The sequence below is a fragment of the Macrosteles quadrilineatus genome, unplaced genomic scaffold (genome assembly GCF_028750875.1).
Source record: "Macrosteles quadrilineatus isolate MER2022 unplaced genomic scaffold, UCM_ALF_1.0 Scaffold_4__1_contigs__length_99947679, whole genome shotgun sequence".
Lineage (NCBI taxonomy): Eukaryota > Metazoa > Arthropoda > Insecta > Hemiptera > Cicadellidae > Macrosteles > Macrosteles quadrilineatus.
Window position 1 is genome coordinate 67608392 of NW_026542597.1, and position 14200 is coordinate 67622591.

Consider the following 14200-nt stretch of genomic DNA (forward strand, 5'->3'; position numbering starts at 1 on the left):
TTTTGCATTATTATGTTGCATTATTATGTGCAAAAATAAAAAAAATGCAACTAGATTAAGACCGTGTTAGGAGGAGCTGTAACTACTATCTTATGCAGCAGACGCATCCATTTTGTTTGCGCACCAGCTCTGTCTCCGCATATTTATTTTTTACTATTGTACGGCTGCTTTGTGTGGTAATTCTTTGTTGGCTGGCTTTGTGAACTCATAGTTCTATATCTTAGGTACTTTCTTACCTGAGATTCTAGCTCTCAAAATTTTGTGAAAGCATGTTTTAACGGTTGCTTTATTCTCCATCATAGTAAAAAAAAACTAATTCCCCGTAAACGATGGTATTTCTCGCCAGCAGTAAACTTTGATTAAATTTTTCATACGACCCCATATCGTGCGATGAAATTAGGAATATATTAGTTTTAATTTTTTTAGCTAAAAGTAGTTATAGTAAAAAAATATATCTTTTGTTCTTTACAGCCAATACATTCTCTACTCAGTTTGATACTTCGTCAACCGACAAACACGTTCCCCTCAGTTATGAGTCGAGGGTACCATCTATTTTACTCAGTCAAGTCATTTATTAGGACCAAAATATTTCAAACATAATGATGCCCGTTTACACGGCGGGGGTGAGCTTCCTTCACTTAGCTAAACCATTGGAACTGTCACGATCCACAGTTCTGGGGAATATTAATGCGTCATAATGAGTAGTGGGGTGCGGGAGACAGCTGGCGTGTTAGGCGGAACTGCACGCGTGTCTGCACGCGACGGTGGGCGTGGTCTGTCTGGGGAGTTGGTCTGCTGAACTAATCTTTGGGAGGAGTCGGATCACTCTGATAAAATTATTTGTTCTATCATCGGGGAAACAATATATCACACATTTATTTTGTTTAGGCTATATCTTTGATGATTGATATAAGTTGAAATTCCAGTTGGGAGTTGAAGTTTTAAAATAAAATTAACGTTGTTGATTTCAATTACATAGTGAATTCACATGTGTAAATGAATTATTATGCCGAAAAAAATAGTATCTTCTATGTTCTACCCATTGTCATAGTAACGAGAACTAAAGGAAAATATAATTTTAGGCCACACTGCACTGTGTATGTGGCTCATTCAACTGCGTTCTTAATATATTAAAATTATGTCTAGACTGGCTCATATGGATTAAATTTCTACTTTTGTACCAAGAGGTGATTTTACGAATTGTATATATCATCATACTATAATAGTTGAATGTATTTAATGCAATTGTATAACGGATTTGTATAATAAATAATATTGCAAAAGTTTTAAAATAGGCCTACTCCAAACCAAGTGTGCTTTAAATTTCTATTCGTAAATTTTTGTAAGTTTTGTATAAAGCAAAGTAATACTTTAATTGGATTTTTATTTGCAGGTTCTAATAGTTCATAAATAAAATAATAAGAACGAAATAATGCTAGTCAAAGAAAAAGTATGGTAATTTGTAATAAACCGTTATCTAAACATTATTTCAAGAAATATTTTTAAGGAGCTCAATTTCATCATCAATTATGTAGAATCATTGACTATTGTTTTATCAATAGTAACGGTAAAATGCATAAAGGTATTTTTATTGTGTTCAATCACTAAAGGTCAATACATTTTAATAAGTACATAGAGATACGTTGGAATAATTCACTTATGCGATATAAAAATGCAATTTAAAATGACGTATCCAATCATGAGAAATATTTGTAAAATACAAGCACATTATGATATAATACAACTAACTGCTAAACCGCACCAATATTTTATACTTTTGAGAGAAATTTCAATCCCTCAAAACCTTTTTATTTGCTTAAAACACTTGAATATAAATATTAATGAGAAAATGTCCATATAAAAAAACTGTAATATCAATTGCCAATGGTAAAAAGCAGTAACGCTTTTTATAAGAAGTGTATTATTTTTATTGTTCCCGTTCTTTTTACTGATCCGTTTAAAGAGTCGTTCACTCAGATCGCTCCACAGCTGAGTTACGCTCTAGCGTGTAGAAGTGCTTTACGAGCCCCGGTCACACTCGTTCCATCGTCTACGGTCAACACAATGAGAATGTTGCTTTAGCTCCGGTATTTGTGGTTCGCGCGGTTATTTTTCGTATTAAATTTTCGCCGCGCCCAGCTGACATGAGTTCCATTGTCTTTGTGATTTGTGTGTTCATAAAGCTGAAATACGTCTCCGGTATGTACCTATGTATAAGTATATCATTTGTAACTGTCATGGTTATGGCAGAAGTGATAAGAGTTCATAATAATACATTATAAATAAGTTTTCATTTCTAATTATTTTATTCTTACAATGTATTTTGAGATTATATGAAAGTTAAAAAGGAAAAAATCTTAATAAATTTACGATGTGTTAGCCCGTCCTACGTACGGGAATTCAGTAGTCAGTTAAAACCGTGTACAATTCAGATCAGCTAGTTTACACATATAAAGACAAAGTTTCTTGCAGTTTTAATGTGAAAAATCATCTTGTAAACAAATGTTGTGTGACCAAATATGTTTTTATTCCATCATAGGCCTATACGATATGCATTTTAAATCCGATAATTTTACAATAGAACAGCAATTCTGCAATTTTTACGATGTGAAAAGCGTTGAAGTGAGATTTGCAGCCGATTCACACAGACCCGCACTGATTATAAGTAGCCTACAGTAGAGAGAGTAATAGTCAATTGAGAAGTGTATAGACCTAGTCAACGATACCACCTTCCATAGCATACCTGACTCTTCCCTAATTATTATCACCACAATACAACTACTACAAACAATTTCCAGTAGGTCTGAATAGAAACGACCTAAAATAAAACGATAATATCCAATAAAATTCACAGTACACATAATTTAACTTTGGTGTCCTAACATCAAAACTAATCGTCACACTTATCCAAGATATTTTATCAAGTAAATTAAAGATAGGCCTACTTTGCAAAATATTTCAATAAATAATTTTTGTTTATTTTGCAACCCTCATTTTTGTTGTAATCAAACGTTAGTTTTGTTCTGGTCTTATCACAAAAATCAACTAAGAATGAATAAAATGAAAAGGGAGCGATAAATAAAAGTGAAAATGACTTGAGATCTGTACGGGTGTATTGAATTTAGAAAAAGTAAATGATAAAAATAGAGTATAAGGGATTTCTATACATAACACTAAAACGATATTTGAAATTTTTATTCATATTACATTAGGATTTACACGAAAAATAGCTTGACAATTTATACCTAATCAAAATTTTAGGCTGTTGAATATACAGTATTTAAACAAAATTGTTTGAAATTAATTTCTTACAAATTAGTTAAGTAGCTGTGTAATTTAATGTTTTATTGTTCAACACCTCCTTTCATACTAATACGATTGTTGTTTCCTATGTTTATGTATGTTTTGTTAATGATGTATATTTTTACATGGTGCTGGTATATCGGCAAAATTTACACAATAAATTACAAAACGTGTAAATACATTTTCTTTAAACGTCGCGTTTAAACATAAATACTTCGTACATTAAACGTCTAACAAAAATAAGATAAGACACAACGATTATAAGATTTATTTTCCCCCAATTTTTTGCAAAATTATATGTTTTCTCCAACAAGAAATAAAGATACGAAAACTTTAATATGAGATGTTTTTGTTCGCGAACGATAAGATTTACTTTCCCACTAGATCTTACCGGGAGAAGAAACGTGAATCAGCAATTTTTGCAGGGTTTTCCTTTCACTCTGAACTCAACTTTTGCACGTTCTCTACAAAAACATAGTTATAAGCCTGGAAACAGTTTAACAATACGTTAATCAAACTAAGCAAAGTAAAATTACAAATGTTATTTTTGTTTTGGAAGGTATAACTTTTAATTGTGTTGACCTATTATTTATCTAGTTTTGTAGTGTTCTGACCAATTACAATGTGAATAGGGAACCTACATTGTGTTAAATTATAGGCTGCACTCAATACAGTAATGCGTTACGTATGACAGCTGTTTGTTTAACTACGAATGATATTTTGTCCAAATATTGAATTTAACTATATTTGGGTACTCTTTAGTACAGTTTCGCATGTACATTATTCAGGGTCTAGGACATAATTCTTAGTACAGAACCAAACAGTGAGGTAATCAAATTGTTACAAAGTAAAACGTATATTAAATTTTAAATTAATATGCCCTCAAAAACGAATGTGTCATCAAAGGCTATACTTTAACTATGTTTAATATTTTGCGGAGTGTAAATACAAGAAACGTCTTATAACACTTAAACATATATTTACCCTTATACTGTTACTCACAAGACGGTAAATATACAAAAAAGATGGTAAGTGGTGATCGATTTCGATTGGTCACTCCAATCATCATCAGACCCAATAGGCGAATTAAAAGTAATATTTTGCACAACTATTGATTTCTAACAATATTTACCAAATGTACCTTTTTACGTGTTCTAGGACATTCAATTTTATTCCAGAAACAATTTACTCACAACTTCAGGTTTTAATACATCGCTAAAATCAATTGGTGATTGATAAGATTTGGACCCGTGACTTTTGAGAACCGAAGCCTTACTCTCTACATTAGTACCAGCTTCAATATTGGTTGCACTGGTGTTTAGGTTTCTAAACCACGTACAACAACCAAAACTAAAAAAATCACTTAGAAGATTTAAAATAATTTTATTCTCTAAACCTACAACAACGCCGCCTCATAAAGAGCGCTCATGTGGCAGTATTTAACATGCGGTTCATTAACCTTTACGATCAGCTGGATGGCAAAGGATTTACACCCCTCTATAAGGGATGTTGAGCCAGTGATTGCAAACAGCTGTCCACCACACTGCGGCTGCTGTACAGGCGTTGAGGTTTGGCGCCAAACTTACTCTAAATAAGGGTTGTTGTCGGTTTTAGAGCCCAAGTTGAGATTAAATGTTGACTTCTCTTATTTAATGATACCAAAGGTACATCGTTTAGTAATTGTTCTATGTAACGAAACTGTTTAACATAGTTAAGATATTTGTAGATGTTTTATTATTCATATTGTGAAACTTTTTGTTTGTAAAGTTGTTAGTTGTACAACAATATACTTAGTTTTTTTTTTGTAAATAATATTTGGATGTAATTAATGTAAAAAATGTAATTCTGTATTAAAAACAATTTCAACACAGACTCTAAATGGTAAAGCTAATTTATGGTTCCGAACTATTGAGTTTCCGTCACTTTTGTGAACCAAAAAGATATTTAGTGATTATTAAGATGTTAATCCATATTTGTTCCTACAGGAAGAAGGTCATATACGTTAAGGATTTGCATCAATGCACCCTATTGTTTATACAATTATCATGACAGCATAAATTATATAAAGCCTAAAATGTACCTTTGGATCAGAAGAAAACACAGTTTTGAAGTAAAAATAAATTATTAATCAGAAAGCAACTTAATGACATCTGGATTAAACCTACCTAACTTGATTTACATTTCAGTAGAGTTAAAATACATTTTGAATTACCTTATCCAATCAAGGACAAATCCAAGCAAATCAAAATCGAATTTTTCTCATATCATGTAAATTTTAAAACATTTGCAAACATATCTCAAATAGTACTCTCTAGAGAGAACACATATTGTGAGCATTTATAATTATTTACTATGTCCTCCCCTATGGTGTCTTCTGCACCCTGTATAAATGTTACAGTATATGTGGAATAATCAGTCCCAATATCAGTGAATTTGCTCAATTTGTAGTCTCAACAACAATAAATACAACATACTCAATCTGGAGTAGGTGGGTTAAATTACTGAAGTATAAATACAATTGGGAGTAATATACCATCCGCCACGTATGAATGGTTGGTTATAAGGAGCAAATAATTAATCATACAACTGATTTCCTTGGTGGCTTTACCTGGACCATAAATCAGTTTGCATGAAAAAGTGACGTTTTTTATGTCTCACTTTCTAATTTTGGCCCAGCGAGGTTCTAGGACTAGGTTCTAGCCCAGAACTGTTTAACACATAGGCTAGTCCAAGAAAGTTGTGGCATTATCACACGGATAACATCCAGTGGTGGTTGGAAAGGTTTGAACCCGCTTCCAAAGCCCCACGCTGTATCACTAGACCAGCTCGTTCCTCAGATAAAGTAAGGATATATGGAATTATGAAGTGAAATGGAGAGGGGTTGAATCATCCAAAGTGAGTTTGCCTCACAAGTCTAGTGATCTCTATCGCTGATGCAATTATGGCTGGAAAAGTCTACATTAAAGGTCATAAAAAAAAGTTTAAGTTACAAATCCCTACAACATAACAACAACAAAACATAATTACACTAAACGGTGAACAAAAAAACAATTAAAACCATACTGACTACTCTAAATTAAACAAAAAAAAAACGCTTAACTCATGTGTCTTAACATAATATGATGAAAAGATTAAACACCCCAAGTAATGGACTCGGTCACGATATGAGCAATAGCCTCATTTTACTCCCGTGTTTGACCAGTCAAGGTGATTATTCCCCTGTCAAGTGGTAATGTTTAAGGTCACATGAGTCCCAACTGTGGTCACAGTAAAGTCAAAGTTATGTTGATCCCAGAGTCAACAATAGAACTGCCAACTTCGTGCTCTGACGTTTAATCCGGCGTTGAACCTGTTAATTCATGACTCTGCCTGTTTCATTAAGCCAGAATTGGATTTTACTAGGTATGAAAGTTTTGTAATGAAAAGTTTATTTATTGCAGCCATGTACTATGTTTTTTTTTCAATCCCACTTACAATTTGTACTTTTTTTAATACCGTACACATTTTATTTGAATTAAAATCATGAAAATGATATCATCAAATACGACCAATGGTGCTTGATCTTAATTATTGTGTCATACTGATATACCTGTATAATAATAGAGATAAGAACGATAAGTTATTTTATTATATTAGCTTAAAGATCCATAATTTGCATAATTCAATTCGATCATGCATTTCCTTCCACATAGTCAATATAGTGTAATACCGTTTTAAGGATTTACAGTCAACGCAAGTGACCAGGTCACCCAGTATGGAAAGTCTGCTGACTATATGTTGAATGTTGCAGCCCTGTTGTCTGGCACGCTGAGGATGTTCCAGAGAGCAGCCTGTGCTGAAGTGTCCGGACTGTACCAGCGTCAGTATACATGTTCCCAGTATGCAAATCCGATAACTGTATGTTGCAGCCCTGTTGTCTAGCACTCTGAGGACCTTCCAGAGAGCAGCCTGTGATGACCAAGTGGTCGTGCTGAAGTGTCCAGATAGTACCAGCATCAGCGTCCAGGTCGCTCAGTATGGCAAGTCTGATGACCATATGTTGTATGTTGCAGCACTGTTGTCTGGCACGCTGAGGACGTTCCAGAGAGCAGCCTGTGATGACCAAGTGGTCGTGCTGAAGTGTCCAGATAGTACCAGCATCAGCGTCCAGGTCGCTCAGTATGGCAAGTCTGATGACCATATGTTGTATGTTGCAGCACTGTTGTCTGGCACGCTGAGGACGTTCCAGAGAGCAGCCTGTGACGACCAAGTGGTCGTGCTGAAGTGTCCGGACAGTACCAGCATCAGTGTCCAGGTCGCCCAGTATGGCAAGTCTGCTGATGCACTGGCCGCTCTGTGTCCAGATCCAGCCAATCCACACAACGATGTTGTCAACACTACTTGCCTTTGGCCAAACGCGCTACAGGTCAGTTCAAACCCTCACTATTTATGGCTATTTAAACCGTTTTTAAAACAATAAAGTAAGATAAGATGTTTGATATATGTAGATCTGAAAAAAATATTCTAGATGCTTATTTGGAACTCAAGCGCAATTTGGGGGATAAGTTAGCGAGGTTTTATACCTTCCATCCACCATTTTTTATCCTGTTTCCATTTCGTATGTGTTTTGATTGAATTCAAGGTCACATACAGTAGAGGCCGGTTGAAAAAAGAAACACTTTATTTTTTTATTCTAATGGATAGGTTTATACAATTTTGGCTGAACGTTGACAAATAAAAAAAAAATTGTTTTGTTTGGGATGTTCGTTCTTCATATCCAAGCATAACTCCAAAACTATGTAATACGATTCAAAATAATTAACTTTAATAATAAACTAGTTGGTATGTATTGTAACCAGCAGTAGGTATTACAGACAACCTGATTGACGGGGTTTAGTACTCTTTGTTGCAGACGGTAGTTGAAGCTTGTCAGAAGAAGCGACAATGCAAGTTCCAAACCTCTCCTAAGACATTTGGCGGTGACCCGTGCCCTGGCACCAGGAAATATGTCGAGATTGCCTACAAGTGTAGACCAAGTAAGTTTGCTCATTATTTAGGAATTCAATAAATAATTGGTGTAAATTTCCAATATAGCTGAACAAAGGAACGGATGCAATTTACGCAATTTGTGTACAGTTTAATGGCATTTCCTATCAATCCCTTTATTTTGTTTTATATTTTACGTTTATTTGTAGTTGTTTAAAATTTATTGACTGCAAAACCCATATGATGCATATTGTTAGTTGGATATCTGAGTGTATGAAGTGCCAATCTAAGTGTTTGGTTGGTTTGCATCATTGTCTATAGTAATAAACACAAAGGAATAAAAGGAATTAGTGACAGCATCAACTACGTATGTGAACGAGGTGTTCATGTATAACGAGTTTTTGCTCAAAGAGATCACAGTTTTCATAGAACACAAGTGGCTCATATAGCTCCCTTTTATCATGGATCCATTTGCCTTTAATGCTTTAATGTAATAATATTCACTATGCCCTTGGCATGCATTGAGCTCATTCTAGGGTTGGTAAAGCTTCATATTGATTTATTTTCAATGTCTAAAGAATACATTAATATCCTATTGATTTCTATGGAACACTATAATCACTGTCTACTTCGGGTGAAGATTTTTCCAAAGATTAACAACACAGAGAAACAAAGTTCTGACTCCTTCCTGTGATAATACCGAGTCTGTTACTCCAGACGAGTTTCGTAGCAGAGTTGCTTGTGAGAACGAGGTGCTCCAGCTCACCTGCAACCCCAACACAAGACTTGCCGTCTACTCAGCGAGCTTCGGCCGCACGGAGTACGAGAGCTTCGCATGTCCGCAGCCGCAGGGCGTCAGAGAGGAGAGTGAGTATGATGTAATTTGTAAGCTTTTACTTCCAGTATAAGCTATAAATACAATTAGAAACAAGTCAGTGAACTCGCACTCTTTTTTGTAGTCTGATTCTAAGAAGAGAATTATAAAGTTTTAGTAAATGTTTGCCTAAATTTTGTAAACATACTCTTTATGGATCAACTGAAGACATTTTAAGGAACGCACTGTCCGTGACTACTAGTTTCTTGTTATTTAACTAATTGAAATGGCATTTTATTGACAAAACAAAACTATCCATGTATAATTTAGTAAACCCATATACCGTATGGCTAATTTAATTATTAAATATCAGTCATATGTTATCATTGCGAAGTAATTAAATATCAATCGTGAATTTAATTCTAAAATATCAGAAAGACATTAAACCGTTATAATAGCATTGAAACATCATCACCAAGGAACACAGATAAAAACATGAACTTAGTTGGGGTAAGAGGTCTAGTTGAATTGTTCAAAGACGATTCGATTGTTGATTTTTGTTGGTTTGGCCAATTTCTTCAAGGTAATTTTAGGTATGTTACTTGCCTTTTGTTATTACATGCTGTTATCTATAAACAATTCAAATAAAAATTACCGAAACAGGAATAGCGGTAAACGTTTGAATAATTAACACTGTATGAGCAATGTCTTAAAAAAACATCAAAACTAAGCTAACATATAATCTACAACAAGGAGAACGAATACTGTGCAATCACCTAAATTTACAACCGAACTTGAAACAACATCAAAGTTAAATCAAATTTTCCAAGGGTGGTTGCACATAATAAGGGAACTGTGTAGTGGAGTGTGCTTGCAGTAGTAATTAAACAAGAGATTCCAGCTCACATAACCTTCCAACATTGCACTTAAGTTATTATTTTACCAAATATGACCCAAAAGTTTATTTGTTTACGGAGTGTAACTGCTTAAAATTTCAAACAGATATTTATGAAAAATCATTTTTGACTGTAAATTTGAATGAACATCCACCATCAGTTGTGAATTTTACCAACATTTTTACCAAGATTAATAGAACTTAAAAACACATGAACATGCCTTAACTTCTTAACTAACTTTAAAATTATATTATCTAACACAGTTTTTGATCATTCATATCATTCATATGATATGCTTTACAATAAATCTTCCAAGTAACAATGAAATGCATCACCATATTCTGTCAAAGATTCAACCTTCAACTATAAATTTATACATTTTATGTCCATGTAAGTTAAAGTCAGTAGTAAACTATAGTTTCTTTTTGGGACATAAAATTATTGGACAATTAATTGAAAAATAAAAGGTAAAACAGCATATCTTTTCTACCCCTAGCCTATATAAATGGCTCATTAAACTTGTATACAGTATTTGAACGTAAAATCGGCTTCAGTTACTCCATAGATGGGATGTTAGTATAAATCTTCAGTACTTGAGTGTAACTTGGGTTTTTGAGTGAGTTTCTCCTACTTTTGATAAACTACAGAGTCTACATCATACTAACTAGCTGTTACCCACGGGCTTCACCCCATTTGACTTCATAAGTATTAATAAAACTATTGATTGGTTAAGTTAAGCTGAAATAAACAAAACAGAATACAGTAATACAAACAAAAGATCACACCTGATTTTTATAATGTAATAAATTGAAAGAATAACATACAAATAAGCATATCTGAGGTATTTTAACATCAGGTATATGGAAAGTTCCCTTTGGAAAGCAATTACGACCTTAAAGGGCAATTGATGAAATAATGGATAGTTTTGTGCAAGGTTTTTCGTCATGACGAACATTTTAAGTATATTGTTTATGGGGTTGTGACTTGTGATGTTCTCAAAAGTTCATGGGTACTTTGGGCTTTATATATGGATGATCTACTTTTGTCAACAGCTTGCCTGGTGAGCTACGCGACGGAGACTGTCATGCAGATTTGTCACGGCAAGAGGTCCTGTTCCTTGTCAGCTGATTCCGCCACCTTCGGCAACCCCTGCCACCACCAGTCACGCATGTACCTCAAGGTCGTGTACACCTGTGGTAGGTGTTCAAATCCAAACAAAGATAATTTTGTAGATTTTTAGCAACAATTAATCTGTCCGTGCAGCTGAGCAAGTCCCGGGTTGTAAAACAGATATTTTAGTTGTTTAGTTTAAGGAGTGTAAGCTGGTATAGGAGTGCAGCGTCAGTTATGGTCTCAAAGGTCACTGTTTCAAATCCTGCCAAATATTAATGGATTAGATCACGTTATACCGGGTAATTTAATTTAATTTGACCATTAGCAAAAATGCACCATACAAACTAAAGGTGCAACAGTTTGCAATTGCACAAAAGGAAACTTTGAAAGCTATTTGAATAAAATGTTACCTATTTTTTTAAGTAATATATGAGTTATCATGTTAAGTAACTTACAATCTTCAACTTACTTACTTTCTTATATTTAGTAACTTTTTATATAAATATTCTACTCTATTCTTAGTAGGACAATAACCTTAAAACACCATGCTTCATATCATTAATATTATCCAACATTTCCAAACGTATTAATGTGTCAATCCGATTTTCACAAACACAAATGACAAATGACAAATGACAAACTTTTATTGCCTTTAAAGCATGTTACATGCATGACATCGTCCGGGAAGAATACAGTATAATAATAATTAACATTAGGCATAGTATACATCCAAGACTTCTATTTAACATTCTATTGACTAGACCTATAAGTTGAAATATAGATTAGGTTAAGACAAATATTCTTCAAACTCATTCACATCATAGGCCTATATACAAATATCTAACAATAAACTTTTTAAACGTGTTTTACATTTCTTATCATCTAACAACTTAATATTTTGAGAAAGAGAGTTAAAGATTCTTTTACCTGTTTCAAAAGGTGAATTAATAGTAGCTTGATAATTGCACTGATTGACTCTCAAAAAAAACTATTACACTAATATTAACATTCATCTATTATAAAATGATAAAATTATAAAAATTATATAAAAAAATTATAAAAAAATATAAAAATTATAAAATTATAAAATGATTATTAAAACATGAGTCTATTATAAAACTATTACATTAACAGCAAATGAATTTCAAAATTAAGTACTTCACTGCAACGTAAAATTAACCAGGTTCAATGTAAAATGTCCGTGAAACTGCAATAAATCTCTACGAGAAGATGTATTAGATGAGCTTGAGCTAGAACATACAAAGGTAATGAATAGTTGTCGAGTTAATGTATGCACAAGCACAAGGTAAATACCCTCATACCACGGATATCTTGTATTCCTGATGTTGTAGTGGTTGTAATACATTATGCAAATTGAAGCGTGGTCGAACATGTATTCACTGTCTGCATTTTATTGTTGATATCGACATTGTAGCTACTCTATTGCAAGTTGAATCCAAAACAAGTGAAAACTTTGATCTTAAATATATTAAATAACCAGATCTTTTTGTGCTTCTGTGAGTATTTCTTGGGTCCAAAGTTATTTACAGTGTGTCAGTTTTATTTTTGTTTCAGGCAATGTTACCAAGAATTATATTTTGGACCTCTTGTGTAAACAATATGTATTTATCATTTAATTTCTGAATTTCTTACAATTGTTTTTGTATTAAGTATTTTTGTCAGTTACTGTATTAACCTAAACTTTCAATAAGGAACGTAGCTTAGTAGTTGGAAGTTTCTGTCCTAAAAACTGGAGTGAAATTCTTGCCAAACACCAATAGCTTTTTAACCATTTGAGTTTATACTTGGTGGACAGGAGTAAACATTATGTTCCAAGTAGAGCTATGAGTATACATGGTCCTCAAAAAATTTCGGAAGAAAATGATTACACCTTTGAACTATTGCAGATAGTGTAACGAAACTGTGCAAATAAGTATCTTAAGTATTATGAGTATAAATAAAAAAATATCCTTTTTCAAGCAAATAGATCTTTTACTTTATACGGTGACACAAGGTGTCGGAAGGAAGTCTTAAAGAGATCATAGGTTGAATTGTTCATTTAATTAAATGTATATGATGGGAAATCGCAGTGTCACAAACTCTACTTCAAAAGGCCCATTCCAGCCAAAACGGCAGCGGTTTACAATAATTAAGAACTTGTTTGCTGGTTACTAAGCTGCCATTTCATGTGATTTTTAACTACCGCCGTTTTAGCTGCGATGATTTTTTTGTCAGGGTTGTAGCACTGTGTTCTCCTTAAGAGGCCGCCAATTTCATGTACTACTTACCTACGCTCTTAAAGGTTTCATTATTACTCCTTGTGTACAAGGTTTACAATATTTTAGTAAACTTAAATGTTTGTTTCAAAAACAATATTTATATGTAATAAAAAGGTTGTACAATTTTATGTAAATTACTAAGTTGTTCATCTTGTTCTTTACTTTTCACAATGTTTGTGTAATGTCACTACGATTTGTGGTTATGTCACATCCACAAACCTGAAACCATTTTTGCTCATTACTTCAGGCTTGTGTTTTAGGTTCGTGGCACTATCACATGTCAATGTATAAATCCCTTGGTGATTGGTGGAATTTGAACCCGACACCTCCGGCTTTGAAGCCTCGAGCCATACTAGACCAGCTCGCTTCCCTAGTAAATGTCGTTACAATAGCTTTACTACACCCTGTGTTCTAGTTCCTCGTACCGTGCTGCGAGAGCAATACGAAGAGAGGCCTGAGAAGGACGAGACTCTAGACACGCAGGACACAGACATAGATGCGTATGACGTGGTGGATGACGCACTCAGGGAGAGTAGTGTCTACTCTGCTTCCCCTGTAGGGGGCGCCGACAGACCCGGGGGCGCCAACACGTCTGTGTCCGCGGCGCCCTCTGAGGCGCCACCTAGGTACCACACGTCAGACCCCTCACCTAGAGGTAGGCAGCATGCTAAACTAAGTGTTAAATAGTAGGAGTCTAAATCGACGAGGTCTTAAGAATTTAATTTGAGCCTTGTTTCTAAAAAATATGTGTAAAAGATGTGTATCAATATAGGTGACAATCTTTTTTAAAGGAGTTACTGGTATGCAATTACATATTTAGGACCTATTTA

General features: G+C 34.0%; 1 protein-coding gene across 3 annotated transcripts in view; it reads left to right on the top strand.

Moving 5' to 3' along the window:
• Nucleotides 1-14200, top strand: part of LOC128991566 (protein eva-1 homolog C) — a 534078-nt gene that overhangs the window by 513991 nt on the left and 5887 nt on the right. For 2 of the 3 annotated variants that reach the window (XM_054414562.1, XM_054414564.1), the window contains exons 2-6: nucleotides 7500-7708; nucleotides 8180-8318; nucleotides 8986-9135; nucleotides 11031-11174; nucleotides 13786-14025. In XM_054414562.1, the coding sequence (XP_054270537.1) occupies nucleotides 7500-7708; nucleotides 8180-8318; nucleotides 8986-9135; nucleotides 11031-11174; nucleotides 13786-14025 (882 nt within the window). The remainder of the gene's footprint in view (nucleotides 1-7499; nucleotides 7709-8179; nucleotides 8319-8985; nucleotides 9136-11030; nucleotides 11175-13785; nucleotides 14026-14200) is intronic. The other variant, XM_054414563.1, reaches the window with a different exon arrangement.